Source organism: Phoenix dactylifera, chromosome 8 (assembly GCF_009389715.1).
Source record: "Phoenix dactylifera cultivar Barhee BC4 chromosome 8, palm_55x_up_171113_PBpolish2nd_filt_p, whole genome shotgun sequence".
Lineage (NCBI taxonomy): Eukaryota > Viridiplantae > Streptophyta > Magnoliopsida > Arecales > Arecaceae > Phoenix > Phoenix dactylifera.
The window spans coordinates 3835715-3861267 of NC_052399.1; the positions used below are offsets into that span (position 1 = coordinate 3835715).

Consider the following 25553-nt stretch of genomic DNA (forward strand, 5'->3'; position numbering starts at 1 on the left):
CGAAGCTGTAATTGCTGGACCCTGCACCTGGTGTCCACCTGTTTGTTTACGGCGAGCAGCAATTTAGAAGGTATCCTTCCCCTCTGTTTGTGGGTAACAAGCTTGTTTTGCACTGCCGATAGGCCCCGGAGAAAATTTCAAGCAGTCATTTACAAGACTCAAAAGCTGGGGATCCATTATATGGATAAGTTTAGCTGTCATTTTAGATGGGATCTATGCCCATTTCCTTTCCAAGTTTTGGGACAAGGAAGGGTTCTTCAAGCAAGCGTGCATGGATAGGATGGAAGGAATCACTTTTCTTCTGACCTTTCGTAGATTGTTGACAAATTTAGTAGATGGTCGACAGACGAGAGTATTGATAAAACCCCATTCTCCTAACCCAGTGTATACTGTACCATCCCTATTCAGAAGAAAGGAGTATATCTACATGCTTTGTTCCAGCTGCCTACCTGTGATAAGAAGCTGCACTTCTAGGCTGGATACCTCTCGTTAGGGTATAAAGCAGGCATAAGGTCTGGAATAAGGTTTATGCAAGACAAGCAATCTTTAAAAGCTTAGTATACATAGAGAATAGTTATGCCGATTAAAGATTCTCATGACATTTTGAAGGAAAAAAAATGTACAAGAAGCATAACTATTCCAAGAAAACCCCATCATAAGCTATTCCTATCATAAATGTTTTAATTTATGCTGGTCTAGTTTTAAGCAATGGACAAAATCACCTTCAGTGCAACATTTTATCCTAGCTCATTCTTTCTTGACAGCCTCTTCACTCTCCATTGTAGTTGTAATGCATCCTCTTTTTTTTCCTAAATTATAGTATAGGTGCTCTTTACATCTAGTTGGACTAGTGTCACTTGTTAGAAAACGTAGAAGATAATTACTGCTTCTAGTTGGATTGTAAGTATTGAGTACTTTTTCTTACGACGAAGGTGAAATTGATTGAGCCTCCTAATCAGTTCTTATATTTAAAAAAAAAATGACAAATGACAACAACAAGCATGTCATTTACCGATTTTATTGTCAAAGGGCAATTCACTGGATATATTAGGAATTGCAGTAGGATAAATGTTATTTCTAAAGAGTTATCATTTCTAGTTGGATTACGAACATTAGATAAGTTTGCATACTTCTAAAAGCGTTCTATATTGATTGCTTGGAGTGATGGACGATAGGATAGACATGTTATTTAGCCATCTTATTCTGAAAAACAAACTTATTCTAAAAATTACAACCAGGCAGCACTTTTAATTATGCCAAACAGAAGTAACAAGTTGTAAAAAATGAATAGAAGCAAGTTGTAAAAAAATTATGCCAAAGATATATATCTCACTATTCCCATTTTTCTTATTCCGGAGTCAAATGCAGTCTTAAGTCTTTAACCTCTTTTATACAATAAACAAAAAATATTCCTACATCCATATTCTACGAGGGCCATTTATGCACCTCTTGGCATAAAACTAACTAATAAATCATATGCTGCACAAGAACCCTTAAATTTTAGTTTATTTATTTATAGGACATTTGCATGGAGCCGCATCAACTTCAGAATTGAATTGAGTACATGGAAAATCAAAGATGGCTTCGTGGCAACCCAAGACCTCCCAAAGACCACACAGCAGTTGACAGCCACAAGGCATGATGGGCCTAGCAACAGGCTTGATCATTTCCTTGCTGTTGTGCAACCACTCGATCAAAGCCATCACCTCCTCCTAGCCAATATTTCTCACTGCATTTTTTTTTTTAATAAAGAGGGAGACAAATCCACCCGGCCTTTATTAGAAAAGTGGAGTTTACAAAAACTATTTATAAAGAATTTACAAGAAAGAAAAACTATAAAAGAGCAAACCAACCTTGCCCGCCAACCCTAAAATCTCTATTTCCAATCTGATGCCGTAGGAAAACCAATCTTGCCCTGGGCCCAACTTGATTCCGCAATTTCTAGCAAAGTCCTATAATTTTTAGCATAGAGTTAGATCTCGAGGTCACGGGGATAGAAAGTGAAGAGACCCAAGAAAAGGAACCACGGAAAGATATTGTTGATCTCTTGAAGCATCACGAAAAGATGAAAGTTGCCGAGAAACTCAATCTTGGAACTGCAGAAGAACCCAAGGAAATCAAGGTTGGAAGCTTGTAATTATCAGGATTGTGAATTCAATCCTTCATGCAGGGGTTGCCCAATTCTTGAACTTAAATTTAATTAATCGACCTTAAAACAAGTTAATGCCTAGGAACCCCAAACTCAAATCGACCCATCCCAAATGTTTTTGAAGGGGCCCATGTCATCCGAAGCCATGCCCGATTTATAATAGGTCCGGCCCGACGGCAAATGACGTGAACTGGCCCCAGGTAGTGACCTTTGGGCCGTCCACTAAGCTGGGTTGGGTCCAATCTGGACTATTATGAGGCGGATCGAGTCTGTCTAGTAGTGTCTGTGTTGTGGCGATAGATGTGCACCTCATGTCTTTTGTTCTTTGATTCTTTGTTGTTTTTTTTTTGATACATCGGCGGCTCATACATGATGGGTGTGAATGCGGTCAATAAAATCAAAAAACAAAATACTATGTAAAGGCATTGGCACAGCTCTGTGGTCCGTTCATATGAAACCTCTAGAGTTGTGAGCCGCGCAGGAAGCAACCCAGTCTGCAGCACTGTTCGCCTTTCGAAATACGTATGTGGCCTAATGAAAGTCGTATTTCCTTGGTAATCTGCGAATATCGTGGAGCAGCGGTCGATCCTCGATTGAGCACCCCAATTCTAGATCCACTCAATTATTGTGGATGAATCTCTCTTGAGAAAAGACGACCCCACTATCTGCCTCACGTAAGAGACACCCTGTGCCTTTTGTAAGTGACGCGTGCACGTTATAACACCATCCTTTGCCATCTCTCCATGGAAGCTTGTAGTAGAAGTCGGGAGACGGACCTGCCCAGGCTCCAAGGCTCTTGTACTGACCACAGTTCGCTTGCACCGGAAGGTGTCCTCACCAGCCATCTTCACAACACTCGAGCCACCTACTCCACTGCTCAAGTCTATAGAACAACCAGCTCTCCACTGCTCAAGTCTATAGAACAACCAGCTCTTCATTTAGTAATAGAGTAGAGCAGGCTGCGAGAAGCGTTCCTGTCGTGACCCGAAATGAAGGGGAGTTGGTCACAAAATGTTTCATACTTCTTGCTTTAGTGTCGTGACCAAGATGCCTCTAATGCTAGCTGCAATTTTCCACCACCGTCCCTAGTTCCTATCTAGGCCGAGACCTCGAAGTTCTAGAAAAAAAATATAGGCTAATGCGGGCTCTCATTAACAAGAAATTATATTCTACACCTCATGCATCATGTAGCCAGCCATGCACTGTTTATGATTGGCATGATGTACAGTCACCAACTCACCCCTTCCTCTTCGCTTGTTGGTATCATATGGGTGAGATAGTAATTGTCACTCTTTTCTGCCAATTCTCGCTGAAATGCATGTGTAACGTGTGAAGAACCTCGCCGTCTTATTCCAATTTTTTGTTCTGCTCACAAATTAAACATGATTGGCGATGCAAGGAGGAAGGGGTATATTTTTAAAAGGCGAACAATAGTAAATGCCTATGAGATTTAATTTGTGGAGCATAGCTATGATCAGGACAATCTTGAGACAGATTTCATAAATTTAGAATGGGCCTATAGAGAATAGTACGGCACCTTCATAAGTGCAGGAATATCTGCAATATTTTTTTTGGCAAATAAAGCTCCAGTTTGTGCCACAAAATTCAATAAAAGAGTTGATGACTAGTTTTTAAGGGGGAAGAAGAAGGAGGAAGAGAAAATACCAACACTCAGTAGATAAGAAAAAAATAGGATATGTTGCTACAAGAATTTAGGTTGTGACCGGTCTCTGCCTGAAGTATGCCGAGGTTAGCTAGAATAGAGGTACGCTGAGGTCAGTTGGAATCGAGAAGGAAAGCAGAATTGACATGTAAAGAATTCTACTTGCCAGAAGGTTTCCAACAGAGAACCCTCCGATGATTAAGTCGGACATTAAGAGCAATAGTGGGATAGAGAGAGAATAAATGAAGAAAAGCGTAGTATTGCTTACTTAAGGGTCCCCTTGTCAGCCCTATATATAGGATGAGAGTAGTGCCCATTATCTAATTTATCGGGTAGTGCCATAACCATACGGTAACGAATAATCGTGCATTAACCGCATGGCAATAACTATCCATGATTCGCAGATAGCGATGATCATATTAATCATATCCTTACTACTACTGTAACTATTATCAAGATCATGATCGGAGCCCATTCAATGCCTCTTAGCGTTACTTCTTAAGAAGATCGGCCTGTTGGCCAATACCAGCAGGCCAACATGGTTGGTAATTCAATGCATCTCTCGTACCAGCACCAACTTCACACGCTACTGTATCCAAAAGGATCTGCAAGGAGAAAGTGAGTTCACATAAAACTCATCAACTACAGTTCACATTATGGACACATTAAGAAAAGAAAAGGACAGAAATTTTATGATCACAGTGCATTGGTCAGATTCCTACAGCATGCACAACATAACAGTTTGGAATGGCACTAAAATATTCACCATATCCTGGGGAAAATAGCAAGTGAAGAATACGTGCTAGGTGAACTCCATTTAGGTCTACATTTCACGAGTTGTACTGCGATCACTATGCAGACAATGTTCAAGCGACATGATTTGAAATCTCAAGTGAAGGATCCAAACGAACCATTGCCAGAAGCCTCAATAGTATACTTGCTATGCATTCAAACTCAGCTTGCATCCAAAATCCCTGCATAGGAGAAAGCCGGCCAGCAAGCCTCTCCTGCCCATTGATTTGCTTTCTGTGGACAGGTAAGCACAGGATCGAATACGTACGTAACTTGCTACCGCACACGAGTCTCTCGAGCCGTGCCATATGTTTTCAGACACAAGTCTTTCTCCTCCTTGAGACATGCTAGTGACCTCATACGATATAAAACCAATGCTGTGGTCGTCATTGATCAAGAAGGAAATCCAAAAAAAACTCGAGTTTTTGGTGCAATCGCTCGGGAATTGAGATGGTTGAATTTGATTAAAATTTGTTAAGCATACCAATGATCGTGTCAGGACCTTCAAAGATCCTGTGCCATGAAGGCGTCACCAGGCGCAGCAGAAATTTTTGAATATCGGGATTGGCGATACTTCCTCGGAGGACTTTTTGAAGTACCTATTGGAAAGAATAGAAGAGCTCCAAAAGGAGCACTTCAACTGGGGTCAGCATAGAAACATCTTCTATTCGAAAAAATTCAATTCTCATGAGATCTTCTGGTAAGTCCATGGATCCAAAAATGGAATATAAAGCCAAGCTTGTAGCAGACGAGCAAGCAAAGCAGAGGCCAGCTATTCTTCCCCTGTAGCTTTTGCACGACACCATCAAACATATGAGTATCCAAGAGAGGAAAGAGATGAAGTGCAACCTGGCTTGGGTTGGACGGTCTGAAAAAAGCCTCCCAGGGGAGACGAACATTCTCCCGTTGCCCGTTGGTGGAGAATATGGGGATGGAGGGGTGGCCGGGGATCAGGGATCACATGGAGGGCCGAGTTAGAGCTGAGCGTGACCTGACGCCAGGCCATATGTGGGACTCGGGGCGTGTTTTAGTATTGCAGAGCCTATGTTCTTCTCGGCTTTTGGCAAGGGAAAGTAAAGGAAAAAAACAAAAAAAAGTAGAGGCCGACGTGAGATGGGTGCAATGAAGCCCAGCCTCCGATAAAAGAAACCGTACCGGCCGATTCGTTTTAATCAGTGGTTCTACCGCCAGTCATTTGGAGTACTTGTATCCTCTTTCTGTCCCGGGACGGGAGTGCTTTATTCTTTAGTGCACGAATGCCAAAAAAAATACGTATATATACATGCATATATAATATATTATATATATTATATATATTATATATATTATATATGCCCCTCTCTTTCTTCTAATTTTTTTTAAGCTGATGTAGCTGAATGGCCAGCATTTCTATTTCGTTCGTTTTTTTTTTTTAAGTGTGCCATGGGGATGTCCCCTCAAAACACATGGCGTCCAAATTTAGTCAATGCTTGCTCTTTATCTTATCCATGCAGTGCATCACGCTTGAATTTAATGGTTGTTTCATGCAGAAAACCTGAAGTATCTATTATTAATCGGGACACCTTGAACCTTTAGAATGTGTACATGGAAATGGATATCTTTTGAGCATGCAAGAGATTAAATGATCCCGACGCATACATTAGCTAGGAGAGCCATGCAATTAGCAAGGATATTTTGAAGTGTGCTAGAAACTGAGCTAAAAGAGGCAAAAGAAACCAGTCAAAACCCAAGTTCTTTTCGGACTTAAAAGAGTATGGTCCGGGGACTTGAGTATTTATCTCCGGACCCATGAAGCTGATGGGAGTCAGCATCCCCAATTATAGGGGAAGGGAAGCGATTCTAATAAAGAATGGGTGGGGTCACTTAATTGGAAAATAATAAACCTTAGTTGCTTCGTACTAGCTCCAATGTCAAGCAGTTGAGCTCACTTGCAGAGCTCTTTTGAGACATGGTGGCCGGTGACGTGGACACTGTCACTGTGGCAAGCATTATCTGGTTGAGTGGGGACTGCGTCCGTATCTGGTTGAGTTCGAATGATGTTTTCCATAGAAGAGAAAGGAAATTCAATGGCTATTTGAAGCAATAAGGTGGTGTAATTCAAGGATATGCGTCAGTTGCTCATCCCACTTCCATGGGTATGGTTGAGCATCATGCATGCGATGCAAGACAAGAATCTCATACATTTGTGACACAGGGAGTTGGCATCTTGGTTGCAAACATTGTATAACTCATGAGTATATCATCAGTATTTTAAACCCGAATATTAATAAATATTATAGATTTTCTTAGCTAATCTTTCTAGTCATTTCTTTAATATTTTATTTTTTATTTTTCATGATTTTATCTATTCTCGATAAATTTAAATCAACCAATTTATCAAAAAAAAATATTTTGCATATTATGCGTAATATTGTGACGTCTTTTTTTTAATTTTTTTTGTGGTATATCAGCTGCTCGTACTAATTTCGTATGAGCATAGCCAACTGAGTCCGTGAGAATAAGACTAAATAGCAGAGGAGGAATAGAAGCAAGTAGATGCAGCTTATGTTCTCGAACTATGATGTTGGTAGCACGGCTGCATCGAGACCAGATACCTTAAATGCTGTGATTGATGCATCACTAGGTTTGCAAAGAGGAGACCATAGTGCAGCATTACTAGGAAATCACACAACACGACCATGGTGCAGAATGGTTTTCTTAGCCTTGAGTGTTATAATGCTGTCGATTGAATCTTAAAAGCATGTGCTGTATGGCACAAGTAAAGAGGATAATGTACGCGGTGCTCCATATATGCACTCAGTGATCACAACCCATCATTCACACGAATTTCCGACCGTTTTTTAAAATTTGAACTGTACCACCGCCCATCCGTCCGTCCATCCATCCATCCGATCGATCCGTTCATCAAGCTCAGATATACGGTGTACCTGTACCCCAAAAGAGAGCCACGCCTTGGCATCGGGCATCAGCACGCGAAGCATGAGAGAAGGTGGCCCTCGAGAACCGTGCGCTGCTCACCCCTCAACGCCTCGCATCCCCGGGTCGGGGGGTGCATCTCTCGCGCGAAAGAAGGATCCGGCTTCCTTCGCGCGAATCCACCGTGGGATCATCCACCGGTCGCTTTGAGATTTATGCAGACGGATGATTAAAGCGCTTCGAGATTTGTGTGGCGGGTGATCCAACGGTGGATTCGCGCGAAAGAGAGGCTAGTCCTTCTTTCTCCACAAATCCACGCTCCTTTCATTTTCACAGACGAGTCTTGGGTCCATATTGATTTTTTTTCTTCTTCTTTATATTTGCTTCTCCGCTTGCGCGTGCTTTGGTTTGGAGTTGGAGGCCTCTCACCCTCCCCGAGTCCACAGACATTCTCTGTTCTCCTGCTCCCTCGATCTCCCCGCCCACCACCTCTCTTCTTTATCCTCCCTTTCTTTAGAAAGAAAGAGAGAAGGAAAGAAAAGAGCTGCTGCGAGAGCATTAGAGAGAGAGAGAGAGAGAGAGAGAGAGCGCACTGAAAGCGTTGCTTTAACCGTGGATGGGATCCCTTTTTTTTAAAAAAAAAAGAACATAAGGGAGAGAGCTATGGAGAGGAAGACATAGGCAGTGGTTATTGATGTCTAAGAGCATGCACGCTCTTTCCTCGAAAGAACCCTATCTTCGAATGTAGAAGTGGCTAGGGTTCTTGTTCTTGCTGGTTCTCGCTGGGGATCACCGCCGATCGGATCGTTCTGCCGCTTCTCTCTCTTCGCGGCTATCGACACGACATCAGGTACGTACGCTTCTCTTCTCTCTTCGATTCGTTTTTTCGTTTAGTTTTTTTAATTGAAAAAAAATTTCTACATGCTTGCGTGATTTGGAGCGGCTTTTTCGCTTGCTTCCCCGAAATTGTGCGGCTTAGGGTTCTTGGGGCAGGATCCGACCAGTTTCCTAGCCGTCTTTTCTCTCGTTTTCGAATTTCCGTTTCTTTTTTAGCCATTTGTTCCTGTTCTGTTTGAATATAGATGGACCGTGATGCATGGAAAGAAGAAAACCGAAACCGCCGACTTCATTCATCTTTTTTTTTTCTTTCTTTTCTTTCCGTCGAGACCATCTTCCCAATGCCATATCCTTGGATCTTTTAGCGTTGCGATCTTATAGAATCTCTGGTTTAAATGTGAATATATCAGATTTTTTTCACCTCGTCTTTGAACTGATCTCCTCTCTTCTATTATCTTTGTCGTCGTCGGAGAGAGATCTTTTCCTTGATCACGTATTCTGCGAGCTGTTGCCCTATAAATATCATATCGTAAAAGGGGGAATTCGCAGAGGAAGAATATCCGCTATTCCCTTGTTTTCTCTTTTCTGCCGCTAGCGGCAACGGCAGAAAAGCTGTAATTTAAGGGCAATCAAACCACATTACGCGACTCAGGACCAGCTTAGCCACTAGCAAGCAAGCATTAATGGCCGAGACTCTCTCTCCTTTCTTTTCTTGAATCTTTCGAGAAAGGTGGAGGGAAAATAGGCTTTTTCTCCAACGCTTGGAAGGCAGGGCCTGCAACCAAAGCGTGAAGCAAAAGGTTTCTTCAGAGCCCTCATAACTGTCGAGATCTTAGCGCGACCTTTCTCTCTCCTATTCATTTAAAAATCAAAGGATCCAAATCATAAGAAAAATTCACGCTACCTTCCACCTCCACGACCGCAAGCCATCTGATGATTGCCCTTCCTGTCTCGTAGCTCTCGTCGTTTTCCCACCCCCTCCTCCTCTCTCGACGCGAAGCCTTCCCCTCATTGCCTGCCAGCCTTTCGACACCACCGGTACAATCACCCAACCGCCTCATCCGTGCGAGCTTTAGGATTCGTGAAACGCGGCGTTCCGGCCGAGCGCCAATTGTCAAGATTCGCGCAACCGGCTCGGCTCTCGATCTGATCTTGAATGCCTGCCCGCCTGCCCGCCCGCCGAATTGGGCTGGAGATGCGCGTCATGGATCGCTTAGTCTCACCGTAGGTGAACCGAGACTGGCGCGGGACGTTGACGCCGCTGATGAGTGATGACCGGGAGCGGGGATGATGAATTGAGGTCATGCAGGCAGTGGGCCTCACGTGACAGGCCGTTGGAACGCGTGCTTGCGGAGGCGTGCATGCTTGCGTGTAAGGCGTGCCGTGGGTGGGTCATCGATCGTCCTCCTCCACGGACGGGTGTGGTTCTGAGGGTTTTATTTCCTGCTCTCGCTTTCTCTCGCCCCACCCCCCACCGTCGTTTTCTTTTCTCTACCATCGTCTTTAGGGAAAATAAGTTCGTAGGGTATGGGTTGGGGGATCTCTTTTGCGCCTTTTAGTGGCTCCATCCCTCCCCACGATCTGACGTTCGACAGCTGTTCGTTTTAGAACTTTATTATTATTGTTGTTAGGAGGAGCCTGGCCTTTAATGGCCGCGCCCAGGCGCGCACGCCGGCTGGCCTCCCCGGCCGGGGTCAGAGCCTATTTACAACCTTTCTTTATTGCGCCGTATCACGTTCTCCGCATCAACACCACATCATGTATATTCTCTTTTTTTCTTAGAAAACAATTCATGAGCATTAGTTTAGACCTGCCACAGTGCTTTTCACTGTCTCTACTTAGCTAGAGTGGACTGGGATTCTAAGGTTGAAGTACTAACTCGGATCTATGTTTATCTCATCCTAACTTCGAGGGAGGAGTTGTTTGTCAACCTATTATTAGGCAGTAGCAGCTTCTTTGATCCACGTCAAGAAGTGCACTAGTGCAAAATAAAATAAAATATTAGGGGCTCCCTGCAGGTTACGCCGGCAAGATAATCAAAAGAGATGCTGGGAACAATAGACATCTTATGGCTAGAGTGGCTCGTAGGGAAGGCTTAGGGATGTGGGTTCTTTTTTGGGGGAAAGGATATGATTGAGAAAAAAGGCCTCTCGAGTTTCCTTCTCTGTTTTCTTTTTTATTTTTCTAGAGATTTTGTTTTTAGACCGCTATATATGCCTTTGCCCTCGCGCTATCGATAGCCGAAATTATTCAAAACAAATCATACAATAAACATCAGTATATTTTTATTTACGTTTGGAGTAAAGTTTGGAGCAGGGTTTCAGATAATGGTGTTATAACCGTTATAATGCTTTTTTTTTTGTTTTTCGGTAGCAGGAGAGAAACAATAATGACCGTTATAATTAACATGTCATTTGCGATTATAATGAGCTATTATATAATTAATAATGGCTGTTGCTTTCGATTGTGCCTTTCTTCACGTAAAATATTATCATTTCAAGATTTAATTTTTTAAATCAAAATTGGTTCCAAAAATGAGTGTACTGTCCAAAAGATAATATTTTTTATTCGAAAAAAGTGAAGGGAAAGAGAGCAATTCATTTTTTCCATCATTGCCTGTTATTTTTCTTATAAAACCATGTTAAAAACCATTATAATCTATAATATTTTTATTTGATTATTGAAAAATTGAAAGTCCTAAGTTTTGAGGCAGATATAACCACTATATTGGTCTCTGAAATAGTATAACATGTTCTAGAAAATCGAGGTTGAGGGAAAGAAAAAGGACCTTTTGTCATCCAAGGATTCTGTTAACAGATGTCTCCAGGCCATTTGTTAAGAACAATATCCTAATTATTTTGAATGATGTGTTAAAATTTAATTGGATACAAACAACTTATATTTTCTAATATAAATTGCATGCAGTTCTGAACCAAACAATTTTACAGTATGTGCTTCAAAAAATAAAACTTAAGCACTCTTGTAGTGACAGAAAATAAATAAGTACAGTACATGGGTAGATTGGTGATTGACATGTGGAGATTTTGAAAAATTTTAAAGAAAAATTTGGAAAAAAAATTAATAAAGAGAAAAATACCATATTTAACTGTTGCTAATTAATCAATGAAATATGCCATCACCGATTAAGAGAGGAATCACCTTAATGGATGCCATTTATTGACATTTCTCTTTTACCAATCAAGTTTGTTTTGCACTATGTTGGGCAACATGAGTATGGATATACCTTTTAGCCTTTAGGTGGTGCAAGCTGTCGTCTGCACAATCTGCATCTGATCTCATAATATTTTGCAAAAATTGGCATGATTTTTGCTTTCTCTGCAAGATCTTTTTATAATACCATTAGAATTTAGTAGGATGTGTTGCTAAATTCTAACGCATAGCTCTCTCGTGTTTTATCGATAAATGGTTCATGTTTTCCACAAGGTTTCTTTTTGTTTAGCAGAATCCTATAATCAATACGACAATGAGAAAGTTCAAGTACTAATTCCGACATTATCCAAAACGACAATAGATTCTCCTCCAACAAATTGGTTGTGTCATACTTGGTATTTTTCAAGCCAATCCTACATCATTTTGAATTCTTTAATATCATCTTAAATCATTCATTCCATTTAATACAAACCAACACTACAATAGTGCATTCCGCAGAGGATCTGAACTTTCCTATAAGTCCTTATCTCTAGTCTGAAAATCCTGTCGAGACATTCTTTACCTTCACATTAGACCCTGCGTCTGATAGACTGGTTTGGGCTCATACCCTTGGTTGGGTTCGCACACAAGGGAAGGAATTGTGTGGTACGTGACTTGGTGAGTCATCATAGCTTGAGCAGGTAAAACCATATGATTATTAAAATGACCGCACCGGTTAACTGATTTACTGTCCGCATTCACCATGTGGAGCTCACGTTTATCCTTCCGAAAGTGCTCGACACCATCCAACCCCTCTGCCTGCTCGCATCCAAGCCCGTCGTCTGCTGCGCTACAGGAGTCAAACAGGTGGTGGGCAGACGAAATTTAATTTGCGCCTGTACCGGCTCCTGCCAGGCTACAGTATGTATGTATATGTATGTACCGATTCGAGTGGGCAGCGGCCAGCGCACCTCGTGTCCTGCTCACGGGCGGCGTCGCAGTCGCGGCAGCGCACCCCTTCAGGCGCTCGCACTCCCACTATTAATACAACAACGTCTTCCCACCCAACCCAGTCATCTTCTCTCTCTGTATCTCTCTCTCTCTCCCTCTCTGTAGAGGCGGCAGCAGCAGCAGCAGCGGCAGGAGGAGAGTAATAGCCTTCGTCGTGTAGCCTAGTGCTGCTTCTGCTGGTGCTGAATGCTCCTCTTTGTCCCTTGGCTTTTAGGAAAGAGAGTCCTTGTCCTTGTTATCCGCCGCTGCCCCGCTAGCACTGTTGCCAACATCCGGCCCACCTCTCGCCACTCTCGCATAACGACACTTCCACGGTATTATCCCCCTTCTCTCCCATCCCTATCAGATCTCACATAGCATTTCTTAATTCTCGCCTGTCGGAACATGCCACCAGGACCGGACCACTCGTTCCCAGAGTGGCTCCTCAATATTTCTATAACCCTCTTTAGCTCATCTTCAGCATGCATCCGTCTCGGGATGGTTTTCGCTTAATTCCACTTGCTTACTAGATTATTCCTTTTTGATGTTTTTTAAATGCCTGGTGTTTATCTGGGGGTTAGAAAACAAACGAGGAAAAGGAGCAGAAAGGATGAGGGCTTTGGACTTTAACAAACGGAGGAGAACGAGACCAAAGAAGGTAATCATGGCCGTCTGTTTTCTTCTGTAGCTCGTGGCAGCCGTTACCAGCGGCGTATCTGCTCGCTTCATACTCTCTTACTCTCAGAATCTCAAGAATCTCCTCTGCTTTCTACTACTAGTACCGCTCGCAGCTCCTTTGAACGGAGAAAAAGACGACCGCAGAAGAACCCTCAACCCACTCTTATCTTTCGGTTTGCCTATGCTAGACTCCTACTCCTTCCTTTCTTCCTTCTGGCCGTTGATAAGGCTCTTTAAATAACCGTCTGGGAAGTCAAAAAAAGAAAAGAACCGAAGGGTATAGGTCTTCCATACCTCTGGAGTAGGTATCATCAATGGGGACATTACGGTTTCTGTTGCTTTAATTTATAGTTACATCCCCGTTGTTCTGCTTATCGCCTGCAAGGGCCGTTGATGTACCGCCTTCTTTAAACCCTTTGCTAATCCTGTCTTCCTCCTCTTCGTGCTGTGCCACCCGGACCCAGGATAAATGCCTACAAGGTGGTGATGGTTCTGGGAGTGGTAGGTAAACAGGCAGCCTCGCCGCCATGCTCGCAGTGGTAGAGAGAGACAGCAGCTTCCGCGCCTTGCCTTCGCCTTCGCCTTCCCCTTCCCCTTCGCCCTCCTGCGAGATGCCCCTCCGCCACCTGGCCAAGGACCCCGCCAGGGGGGAGAAGCACGTCGTCTCCAAGAAGCCCTTCCAGAACTCCATCAACCACCACCAGCAGCAGCAGCAGCTCGAAAGCCACACCTCGTTGCCGGTCGCTACCAAGAAAAGCGCCGGGAGGCGGCGGGGAAGAGGGAGAGCCAAGGTCGCGGCGGAGAGTCCCCTGGCGAAGCCGGAGATGGAGACTGGCGTTAATGCCGGACCGCCTGTTTCCAGCAGAGGCATCGGGTTCCACCGCCGGCCTGGGTTCTGCCAGGTGGGCACCAAGTGCATTGTTAAGGCCAACCACTTCCTCGCAGAGCTGCCGGACAAGGACCTTATCCAGTATGATGTAAGCTGATCTCTCTCTCTCTCAAAATGAAGTACGCGCCATCTAGACTCCACTATGGTCTTCTGATAATTCTTCTCCGAGCATCTCTTTGCAGGTTACGATCGCGCCGGAGGTGGCCTCCCGAAGTATGAACAGAGCTATCATGGCAGAGTTGGTCAGACTCTATAGAGAGACGGAGTTGGGGATGCGGCTTCCGGCTTACGATGGCAGGAAGAGCCTTTACACGGCCGGATTTCTGCCCTTTAATTCCAAGGAGTTTACTGTGAAGATCGCGGAGGAGGATGATGGAATAGGAGTTACGAGGTCGGGGTGGCTTCATGCTCATCATCTCTTTTCACGTTTTTGCTTGCATTTTATTTCATACTGGAAGCTGTTACTGACATTGTTTTTTAACCTGAAGGGAAAAAGAATATAAGGTGGCGATCAGGTTTGTAGCTCGAGCGGACCTTCACCATCTGCGTCAGTTCATAGCTGGAAAGCAGGCTGATGCTCCTCAGGAAGCTCTTCAGGTTCTTGATATTGTCCTAAGGGAATTATCGAGTCAAAGGTGCCCCATCTTTTCCCTTATCTAGTTACTACTTACTGCCTGTTTACTTCTCCGTGAAGACTCTTTGAATCCTTAGTAATTGCTCGGGATGCATTCTTTTATGAACTGGTTACTAGGTACATATCTATTGGGAGATCCTTCTATTCTCCTGATATCAGAAAACCACATAGGCTCGGTGATGGATTACAGTCATGGTGTGGCTTCTACCAGAGTATCAGGCCAACTCAGATGGGCCTCTCTCTGAATATTGGTAGGAGTCTGTCTCTTCTTTGCCCTTCCATTCGCTGCAACGTGGAGCTTTATGGCATTGCACCTTATATATTTCATGAGTGCTTGTGGCTGAGTTTATGCTTTCATATCTCACCTCCAGATATGTCCTCCACTGCTTTTATCGAGCCACTCCCTGTGATTGAGTTTGTCGCTCAGATCTTGGGCAAAGATGTGCTATCACGACCATTGTCAGACGCTGATCGTATCAAGGTATACTGCACTCGGTACTAGAACTACATTAATTCTTGCTTTTATTTTATTTTTTAAACACATTTGGCACTTTCACTGTATCAATGCAATTTGTGGCTTTCTCTTGGCACACATAGACAAGTTTCTCAAAACACGGAACAGGTTGCACACTGTCTAAGAAATTTTTGACAAAAGAACAATTAGATGCAATCTGCTGATGTATGAATTTCAAGATCCTGGATGTGGAATGTGATATTTTTTTATTGATTTTCCATTTAAACTCCAATACTTCATGCTCAATCAAATATTCATGTATGACCACTGTTGTCATTCAGATCAAAAAGGCGCTTAGAGGTGTGAAAGTTGAAGTCACTCACAGAGGAAATGTGCGGCGGAAATATCGAATTTCAGGGCTGACATCACAACCGACTCGCGAGTTAATGTATGATATGATACCTGCCTACTCTTGTTTATGCCTTTTCCACATTATAAGATACCTGCCTATTCTTGTCTATTCCTTTCCCACATTCCTTTGCCAGCTATTACATTCTAAGGTGGCTATATACAATGACTGTGGATCACATAGTATGATGGTTGAGGCAAATGGTGCAAGGAGATGGAATACCCAAGTATATAACATAAACAACTAACCTTTAGATACTGCACGTCATCATGGGGCGCGATGCACAAGAGCATATAAATGTGACTTTGAAAGACAACATTATATTTCCCTTCATCTGTATACCCATAATCACAGCACAACATCCTCAGAATACGCAGCCTCACAGTTTTATGCAAACTGTCTATTGTAAACGAAATAGATAATATGCTCCCATAATCCTTTTATGTTGGTTCAGAGTTTGATATCAGTGACGCTGCAATGAATAGAACTTGTGCTTAGAAATGAATTCTTCCATTGACCTATCTTATTCTGAATCTTTTATTTTCAACAGTTTTCCTGTTGATGATCAAATGAACATGAAATCTGTTGTTGAATACTTCAAAGAGATGTACGGATTTACGATTCAGTACTCGCATCTTCCTTGTCTTCAAGTAGGAAATCAGAAGAAAGCAAATTATCTGCCAATGGAAGTGAGTTTGATGCCTTACAACATCTTATATTGACCTAGCTATTTCAGGTTTAATTGGACATCTACTTTTCAGGCTTGCAAGATAGTTGAGGGTCAGAGATACACAAAGAGGTTGAATGAAAAGCAGATTACTTCCCTGCTGAAGGTTACTTGCCAGAGGCCCAGAGAGCAGGAATTGGATATCTTGCAGGTCAAAAGTCTAAACTGCCTCATCAATGGATTGAGACCTATGTACTAATACAAGTTTGGCGTGAACTGTTGGGTATTGAGTATTGACAGTAGCTTGTTTATAGCACAAATTGAGGGGATTGGCCCATCTCATAGTTTCTCATGATATTATTATGGACCAATGCCTATATTTTGTTTGGCAATGCTTGCCCCGTAGACTGACCCAAAATACTTATGTTTGACTAATATGATGCGCAGACTTCCTAGTAACTGCTTTACTTGTGTAGGGACACTTGGAGCGTTACACACATATATGGGCATATTTTTTATGTACACATAGGAAGGATGGAGGAGGTTTAGACACATTGTCCAAATTACCAAAATACAACCTAAATTCTCATACACATGAAAGGGAAGGATGTTATTGTAAATATATTGGGCATCATGAACTTATGTGATCAAATTTTTTGGATGTATTCGAACCATTTTTTGTACGTTTCTGTGTACTAATAATTACTTTATCCAAAATGGCCATATGAAGTGCTTGTGTCCGTAATTATTTTGGATGCCATTAATGCCCATGTGTGGTGCTTGTGTCGGTAATTATTTGATCTGAAATGATAGTACACAAACTTATGACCCTCAACATTCATGTCTCTAGGTCTGAAGTTGAATTTGGTTGAAATTCTGATACAGAAATTAAAATGTATTGATCTTAGATTTGTGTGGTTTTGGAGTTTTGAACAAAGCAAGCTGAAAAACCAAATTAATTATCTATATATAGATGTGGCCAAATCGATTATGAGGGTTTTTTTTAAGCTAATTTTTACTTAAATATATAGCCTAAACTGGGTTCATAGTTCTTAACTGGGATTACATTAATACGAGACAAATAGGCTATCCTCGTTTAAGATCTTAATGAGCTTACTTAATACAAATATGCAGCTATAGTTATGTATTTATAAATCTAGCATAGATATTGATTCCTACCTACCAATGCAATAGCTCTAAGCATACAGGATTTATTTTATAAATATTTCCAACTTGTAATATGTATATGTTTTGGACTCTTGGATGTCATTAGACCATTTTAAGAATGACATTTGTAAGTCGTTAAATTGTTGGATGGAAGATGGTGTTGCTAGTCATGAAATTTGTTTCTTATTTGCAACAAGAATAGAATGACATATGGGTTACTAAGTAATTTTTATGTAAATATTGGATTTGGTTGTTTTTTTATCGAGCAAGTTCTTGGAGATTTTATGCTATGTGCCCTTGTGGCAACCTAGGTAGTCACAGGTATTGTACCTAGGACTATCTATGCTATTGCATTTATTTCGTCAAAGAACCCTGTTCGTGCTATATTAAACCACTTTGATCTTTTATTTGTGTTAATGTGACTTTATGTGTTTCTGCCATCTTGTAAACTTCCATCTTTGCTCTCAGAATGTTGGGCTCACTGTCAGCAGCTTTTGCAAGATTTTTTGGTCCTCTGGTTGATGGGCCTACTCTATCACCACCCTATCTTAATGAGGCTTTAACATTGAGGCTTTAACTTGCTACAGCTTGTCTGTTATTATCTGATGGCCTTACTGAAATCTTTGTTTTCTTATTTTGACTATCACTGTATTATATTTTCGTTGATTAGGCTCACAGAATTTCATTATATATCCCCCATTTTCAGACAGTTCATCAGAATGGGTATGAACAAGATCCCTATGCAAAGGAATTTGGTATCAACATCAGTGACAGACTCACCTCAGTGGAAGCTCGAGTTCTTCCTGCTCCATGGGTAATGCGTAGTTCTTGTTGGTAGTGGATTTGTAAGTTACAATAAAATGGTTTCACCAGATGTACAGACAACTCTCTTATGCTGATGAATATTTGTTTATCTAATGTGTTTTGTAAAGCTAAAATATCACGACACTGGCAAAGAGAAGGAATGTTTGCCACAGATTGGCCAATGGAATATGATGAACAAGGTGCAGATCATTGAAAAATTGTACCACAAATTTTCAGATTTTACCAACTGAACTATTGATGCACTGTAGAGTGCATGTGTTCAGCCTTACATTTATTAAAACACATCTCCACAATGCAGAAAGTGATAAATGGAGGCACAGTAAACCACTGGGCCTGTATTAACTTTTCACGAGGTGTTCAAGAAAGCACTGCTCGTGGATTTTGTCAGGAGCTAGCACAGATGTGCCAAATATCTGGCATGGTAAACTCTTGCAACCCGGTAGCCTTGATCTTAAGCAAGTTTTAATTGCTTCATTTTTCCTTTTGAGGATGATCTTCTCTCACCCGTCCATATCTCTGGGAACAAGCATTGTAGATCTTTGTAATTCATGACTATGCCTAAATCTGTAGATCCAACACTGCAGGAATTCAACCATGAGCCAGTAATTCCGATCTATTCTGCAAGGCCAGAGCAAGTGGAGAAGGCTCTTAAACATGTATATAATGCAGCAATGAACAAACTCAAGGGGAAAGAACTAGAGCTTCTTTTAGCCATCCTTCCTGACAATAATGGTTCTTTATATGGTCTGTTTGCATTTCTCACATTCCATCACTACGCTGCTACTATTCTTTCTATGTATTTTTTGTCTACTAATGTGTCCATGCACATTTTGCAAAAGTAGTCTTTTTACCATGATCCTTCACATTGTGCGAAAGTGGTCTTTTATCATGATCCTTATATGTATACAGGAGATCTGAAGCGAATATGTGAAACTGATTTGGGATTAATATCCCAGTGCTGCCTGACAAAGCATGTTTTTAAAGTTAGCAAGCAATACCTGGCAAATGTGTCACTTAAAATTAATGTGAAGGTAATTTTGAACTCTTTGTTCAGTTTCCTGATAAAGAACTAGCAAGGGATACTTATCCATTTTAACCCATGTGGTTCATGCAGATGGGAGGAAGAAATACTGTACTTCTAGATGCTATAAGTTGGAGAATTCCCTTGGTCAGTGATACACCAACGATAATATTTGGAGCAGATGTAACACATCCTGAAACTGGAGAGGACTCCAGTCCATCAATTGCTGCTGTAATGATAAATCACTTCTTCAGTTCTTTAGAATTTGCATTTATAAGAGCGCTGACGGTGATACCCCTTGGTATATTTTCTCTATCGACATGTGTTTACAGGTTGTTGCTTCCCAAGACTGGCCTGAAGTTACAAAATATGCTGGACTTGTGTGTGCTCAAGCTCATCGGCAAGAACTCATTCAGGACCTGTACAAGACATGGCATGATCCTCAGCGGGGCACAGTTACAGGAGGCATGATCAGGTTTGTGTTTCTTTTCCTTACTGGTGAGTAGTCAGGTATCTCCCTGGAAGCATTGTGTGGCTGTTGATAGGTTGGATGACCGTAATTTGTTGAATGCTGAGTCTGTGGTTATTAAAGTTTTGCAACTAATATTTGCACCTTGCTATTAACCACTGAAGCATTTATGGTAAATTTTTCCAATGGAATCACCTTTATATAACTTGCATGAAAAAATCTTTACTGAAAAATCATGTTTTTTGTATTTAAATTTTTTATGCATCTTTCTAATGCTTGCAGGTACAGGAAGAAAGTCAGAAGATACAATTATATGTTCTGTATAGAATTTGTGTGTCTGATTCCGATTTGCCAAAATTATCAACTTCATATAACTAAACTGCTTTCTTTAACACTTGTCAAGCTTTGTCAAGATACTTGGTGGAAGTTCTGGATTTGTTCATCTTTTCAATTCTGGTGTAAAATGGAACTCATTATATTTTATTCGTATCACTGTTGCAGAGAGCTTCTGATTTCCTTCAGGAAGGCCACAGGACAAAAAGCCGCTAAGGATAATCTTTTATAGGTAATAGGTCTGATTAGCCATTTCCTTATTTCTGATGCTTGTCATTATACCCCCCTTTAAGTGAGGGATCATATAGTTTTGCTTCATTTTACCACATTATGGGTTTGGTTTTACTCATCACTTTTCCATTCAAGCTTCTTGCAGGGATGGTGTCAGTGAAGGGCAGTTCTATCAAGTCTTACTATATGAATTAGATGCTATTCGTAAGGTTAGCATGCACCTAACTTTGGTCCTAATTTTTTTTAGCCATTTATCTGACTAAATGCACTAATTACCTCGCATCTATAGGCATGTGCGTCCTTAGAACCAAATTACCAGCCACCTGTTACCTTTGTGGTGGTCCAAAAGCGCCACCACACAAGATTATTTGCAAACAATCACAAGGACAGAAGTAGCACAGACAGGAGTGGGAACATCCTACCTGGTATCAATGGTGTTCCAATTCTTAAGTTTTATGTGTTATTTCTCCAAGTAGGAATTGCGCATTTCTTTGTCAATTCTTGGGTCCAGCAGTACTCCTTAGCTGTTGTTGAGACCACATTGTTTTTCTATAAAATTCTAGATGATCATTTATCTTGCTAAATTAATAATAGTGTTGCTTATGCACTGAAAATTTTTGATGTGGCAGGTACAGTAGTTGATTCTAAGATTTGTCATCCTAATGAGTTTGACTTCTACCTTTGCAGTCATGCTGGCATACAGGTATACTCATGGTGTTCTTTGTCACCCTCCATACTTATAAATTAGTGTTTTCATGGATGTGCTATGTACATGAAAGCATGGTGAGTTCTAGAGCTAATTGTTGGATGTGAACAAGCAATTATTGGTTTACTTGAGCAAAGAAAAATGTCTGGGTGCACAAAAAGCCTCTTTCTCTTCTAGGACCTTTTTTGATGTGTCTAATAACATATTTGGAATATTGAATTCATAAAAGAACCGCATGTCTAGTTAAATACATGAAGTGGCACACCCTTCAAGAAGATCTGTTTAAACCCTATCAGTAGTGTTGTCCAGGGAAACAAATATACTAAAACTTGGAGAGTGGAGTAGAAATCAAATATCTCATGTGGAAAATATCCAGATGTCTGCAGCAGTAGCTTGTCTTTCTGCGAGGTTCCTATGCTTTGAGAAGAGTTGATTTTGTTTATAAAAATACCGTTTTTCAATATATTAAAAAAAACATTTCTACATTTTAGTTTCTCAGTTATATGAAGTAGGCTAGTGACGGTAAAGGAAAAGAATTAACACTTTGATCTATATTAATAAATTATATTGGGCTTTGTAAAATGATAAGATTAGAAGGCCTGATATGATCTCATGCAATAATCATTCATGATTGGGCTTTCTAATATTTATTACTACATTAGATTATGATTGTTCACCACAACTAAGTTGATTGGTGCAGGGGACTAGTAGGCCAGCGCATTACCATGTTCTATGGGACGAGAACAACTTCACAGCTGATGAAATGCAGACGCTGACAAATAATCTATGCTACACGTGAGGCCCCTTTAAATGAATTTTCATTCCATGCGTGTAAGTGGGACAGTTAACTTATTTTTATTTAAATTGATGTATAACTGCAGGTATGCTCGGTGCACTCGATCTGTTTCTGTTGGTATGATTTCTATGCCACTGGAAGCTGTTTAACAATGCATTTTTCTTGGTGCCTGATAGAAATGTTTTCTTCTGTACAGTTTTACTGATCTATGTTTCCCTTTTTTTCCCCCTTATAAATATACGAGCAGTACCACCAGCATATTATGCTCATCTGGCTGCATTCCGAGCCCGGTTCTACATGGAACCAGAGATATCTGAGAGCTCTGCATCCCGGAGCACACGCACAGCAAATGGGTCCTCTGTGAGGCCCCTCCCTGCCTTGAAAGAGAAGGTGAAGAGGGTGATGTTCTACTGTTGAGAGGGAAGGCAAGAATAAGTTGCATCCTGTACATTAGTGCTGTATTTATATTGTAGAGTGGGCAATGTATTACAGTTTTTCAAAATCATGCAGTTCCTGAGCTGAGCGATGGAGCTTGTCAAGGGACTGCCATCTTGATGTTGGTATACCACTTTAGGTCCGGAATGTATCCCATTTTCCATGTCTCATATGGCAGGCTGAGGCTATGGTTCCATCTCTTGGGTGATGATGACTACTGTTTGGATTACTTCCTTGGTTTGCTATATCTATGTTGCCCTTACTACTATGTACGCATGGCATGATATATTTCATTCTCTTGAGTGCGTATAAATAGCCTAGGTCCATTGTGATCTCAATGAAGAAGGTTCCATGAGATGGGAAGGCCCTTCAATGGACTTCAAACCTCTGACCATGTCGTTTGCTGGGAACAATTAAAGGGATACCGAGCCTGTTCCCTTGAGAATTTATTGAAATCTAGGCTTAGAAGCAGCAAGGTGATTTGGCCGCAAATATGTTGGGTCAGATCTTGGGAAGTGCTACTCGAATGGTAGAACTGTACGAGATTGACCTGAAATTCGAAAATGATCAGAAAGCTTATGATTTTTCTTTTTAAAATAATTGGTATTCATATAACCAGTATCAATCTGCCTAATATTTATATAATAAAGTGTTACCACTTTGTTCATTAAACAAGGTGCATGAGTGAATGAGACCTCAGGCATGACCCGTAACGTGTAGGTTCATGCAACCAATCAATTTTCTTTTGCCTGGAATTTAAGGCCTATTATATCCTCTTAGAAGGGATAAAAAAAATAGGAACAAAGAAGGGATAAAGTTGCACAATTAGATATACTCAAGATCATTCTAGAATCCTAGATAATATACAAGCAAACTCAAGTTGAAGACTTAGTCCTCAAAGTACCAAACAGATCCAACGGTGTTTTCGTGGAAAAATCCAATATAACATACTGAGTTCCATACGTTTAATTAAAATTAGCACCACTTTGTATTGAGTAGAGGTGCAACAAATATCTCGAACTGCTGCCAATCATATATTGTTAAGGACCCAAGATTTTGTAGGGCGGAGTGTTGATTGAAAGCCCCTTCCAACAACATTTCCTTTATGATCATTTTCTCGCACTGTTTCAGTACATGTCTACCAACATCATCTGTGTCCTCTTCTAGCTTCTTATTTTTTCTTGTTCGCCTCAAAGAACACCTATGATCCACATGCTTCCATGACTCATCGTATCACATCAAGAATACCACACTGTTTGTCTTGTCAATACCATGATTAAATAAGTATTAGATGAATGAATTAATGCTACTATGATACAATAGCGTTTGTGTAATTGACAGTACTATAGATATCTCGCAACAATATAGCAAGACTTTGTGGGGTTTTTTCATGTTGTTGAAGTCCTGATCCGAATACAAGTTTTCACATCTTGGCACTATTATGAGATTCAATGATTGGGAGGCGCTAGAAAGACCAAATCTTTCAGTGATCGAGGCGGAGGCCAGAGCGGCATGGGAGGACGTCTCCTACGCGAGGCGTGTGTTGGGGACGGATCGCATTATCCTTGAGAGGCAGTGACGCCGTTAGGTTGCGATTGATTCATGATATCCACCGACTTTTAGGCAAGTGTTCCTTCCATCGGGCCACTCACGTCTACAAGAAGGCTAACAGTGCGGCCCACTGGATGACATATTTCGCAGCTCATCACTTCGGAAGTTCACTTGGGACAACCTATCCTTGGTTCCATCATTTTTATATTTTTTTATCTTTTTTGATCTTATGGGCTGCATCCACAACCGTTGTGTGTGAGCCGCTGTGGTACCAAAAAAAAAATTTATCTTTCTTCGCATGAATCCACCATTAGATCATCCACCTGCACAGCTCTCAAAGCGAGGGTGGTTGATCCAACGGTGGACTCGGGAGAAGGAAGGTGAATCCTTCTTTCGCCGGAAGATAGAACCCGAATCCGTAGTTTAACACCCACAAAAACCCTCGGCATTCAAAAGATTCCAACGGCAATGCGCCGGCATCCGGTGATTTCGCGAGCATGGTCGACTTAGGTGGTCGCTTAAACGGGTCTCCTTTGTCGCCGCGCATGTTACGTGGCAACTCAATTTGAAAACCAACGGCTCTCTTCCACCCAGTCGACCGTTGCCCCACACACAGGAACAAGACGCGCCTCCCCTCCCGTTCTCCTTTCCACCTAATCTTTGCCAGACGCTCTTACATGCCTTTGTATTGAGCTCTCTTCGGTGGACGTCAGATCGCATCACAGAAGCGATGGCCGCCATGGAAGACCCAAAAGCCTGCGCCGGGCTTTGTAGAAGCCCCACTGTGCTCAATGCCTGCATCCAGGGACCCCCCCTTTGCTTTTCCTTCCCTATGTCTCGCAGCCTCAGCAGGTAGGACCCTTTCACGCCTTTTTCTTCTCTGCTCTGGGTTTTTATTGGATTGAGTGGAGGATTTGTTGATTCTTGGCTCTTTTCGGGTGTTTCTAGGATCCCATGATGCATGTTCTTCTTCTTCTCCTTCTAATCTTTGGGTGCATTTCTTTGTCACCGTTCTGGTATTCATGTTTTTATCATTATCTGGATTCTTGCTGTATTTGCGCGATTCAGCTGGATCAATCTTTCAGTTCATGGGTTGATAAAATACGTAAACTGGGATCAAAGGGAAAAATGTGCGTACAAAAAAGCCAGAATACCTGGGGATTGTATGGAGGCATGATTGTCTGTCTGGTTCCTTTTCTTGGGTCCGTTTTCTTCCCCCAAAAGTACCTTTCAGCTTAAAAAAAAAAAAAAAAAAAGCATAACATGTATTGCACATATTTTTTTTTCAAAAAAATAGATGCCCGATCAAAAATAAGCAACTCTAAAATGTGCCCTTTTTTTTATGATCAACCAGACATATAAAAATAACTTTTCCAAATATTATATATCCAAACATCAGCTTTCCAAAAAAAAATTTCACCAATTCTTCTCGTGAACCAAATGAATTCTAAGAGTGTTGTAGGTGCCTTATAATGTCGAACACTTGCTTGTGTGTTAGAGGCCGCTAGTTTGGATGATCCTCCACATCCACCTCCATGGATATGTGACTTTGGATGCCACATAGGATAGCCTAATAGTTCAAAACAATTGTTGCGCGAAATTATCCCCTATGTGGTGCACCAAGATGAGCATTTGAATCAAGTTGATAGAAACAAGCAGGTGTGATTGGTGTGTTGCACCACCACTTGGTGCAAGATATACTTTCTCCAGAAGCTGCTAATGTGGCAACATTGCTAGTTGTAACATTGACGATTTAGAGACTTCTGTCTTTCTTCTTGGTAAACAAAAGCA

The 25553-nt window shown here is 41.5% G+C and overlaps 1 protein-coding gene across 1 annotated transcript; it reads left to right on the plus strand.

Annotated features, from left to right (window-relative positions):
* The first annotated feature begins 7940 nt into the window (after positions 1-7940).
* Positions 7941-22440, plus strand: LOC103708817 (protein argonaute PNH1-like). Its single transcript, XM_039128702.1, is given in 24 exon segments — positions 7941-8370; positions 13640-14152; positions 14247-14455; positions 14553-14699; positions 14816-14949; positions 15070-15179; positions 15494-15600; positions 16112-16250; positions 16323-16439; positions 18102-18209; positions 18328-18399; positions 18519-18641; positions 18805-18964; positions 19130-19251; positions 19335-19472; positions 19574-19716; positions 20212-20248; positions 20250-20275; positions 20420-20483; positions 20564-20699; positions 20904-20977; positions 21681-21775; positions 21862-21893; positions 22024-22440. Coding segments are annotated over 23 exon segments (2913 nt in total). The 5' UTR covers positions 7941-8370; positions 13640-13702; the 3' UTR covers positions 22194-22440.
* The last annotated feature ends 3113 nt before the right edge of the window (positions 22441-25553 follow it).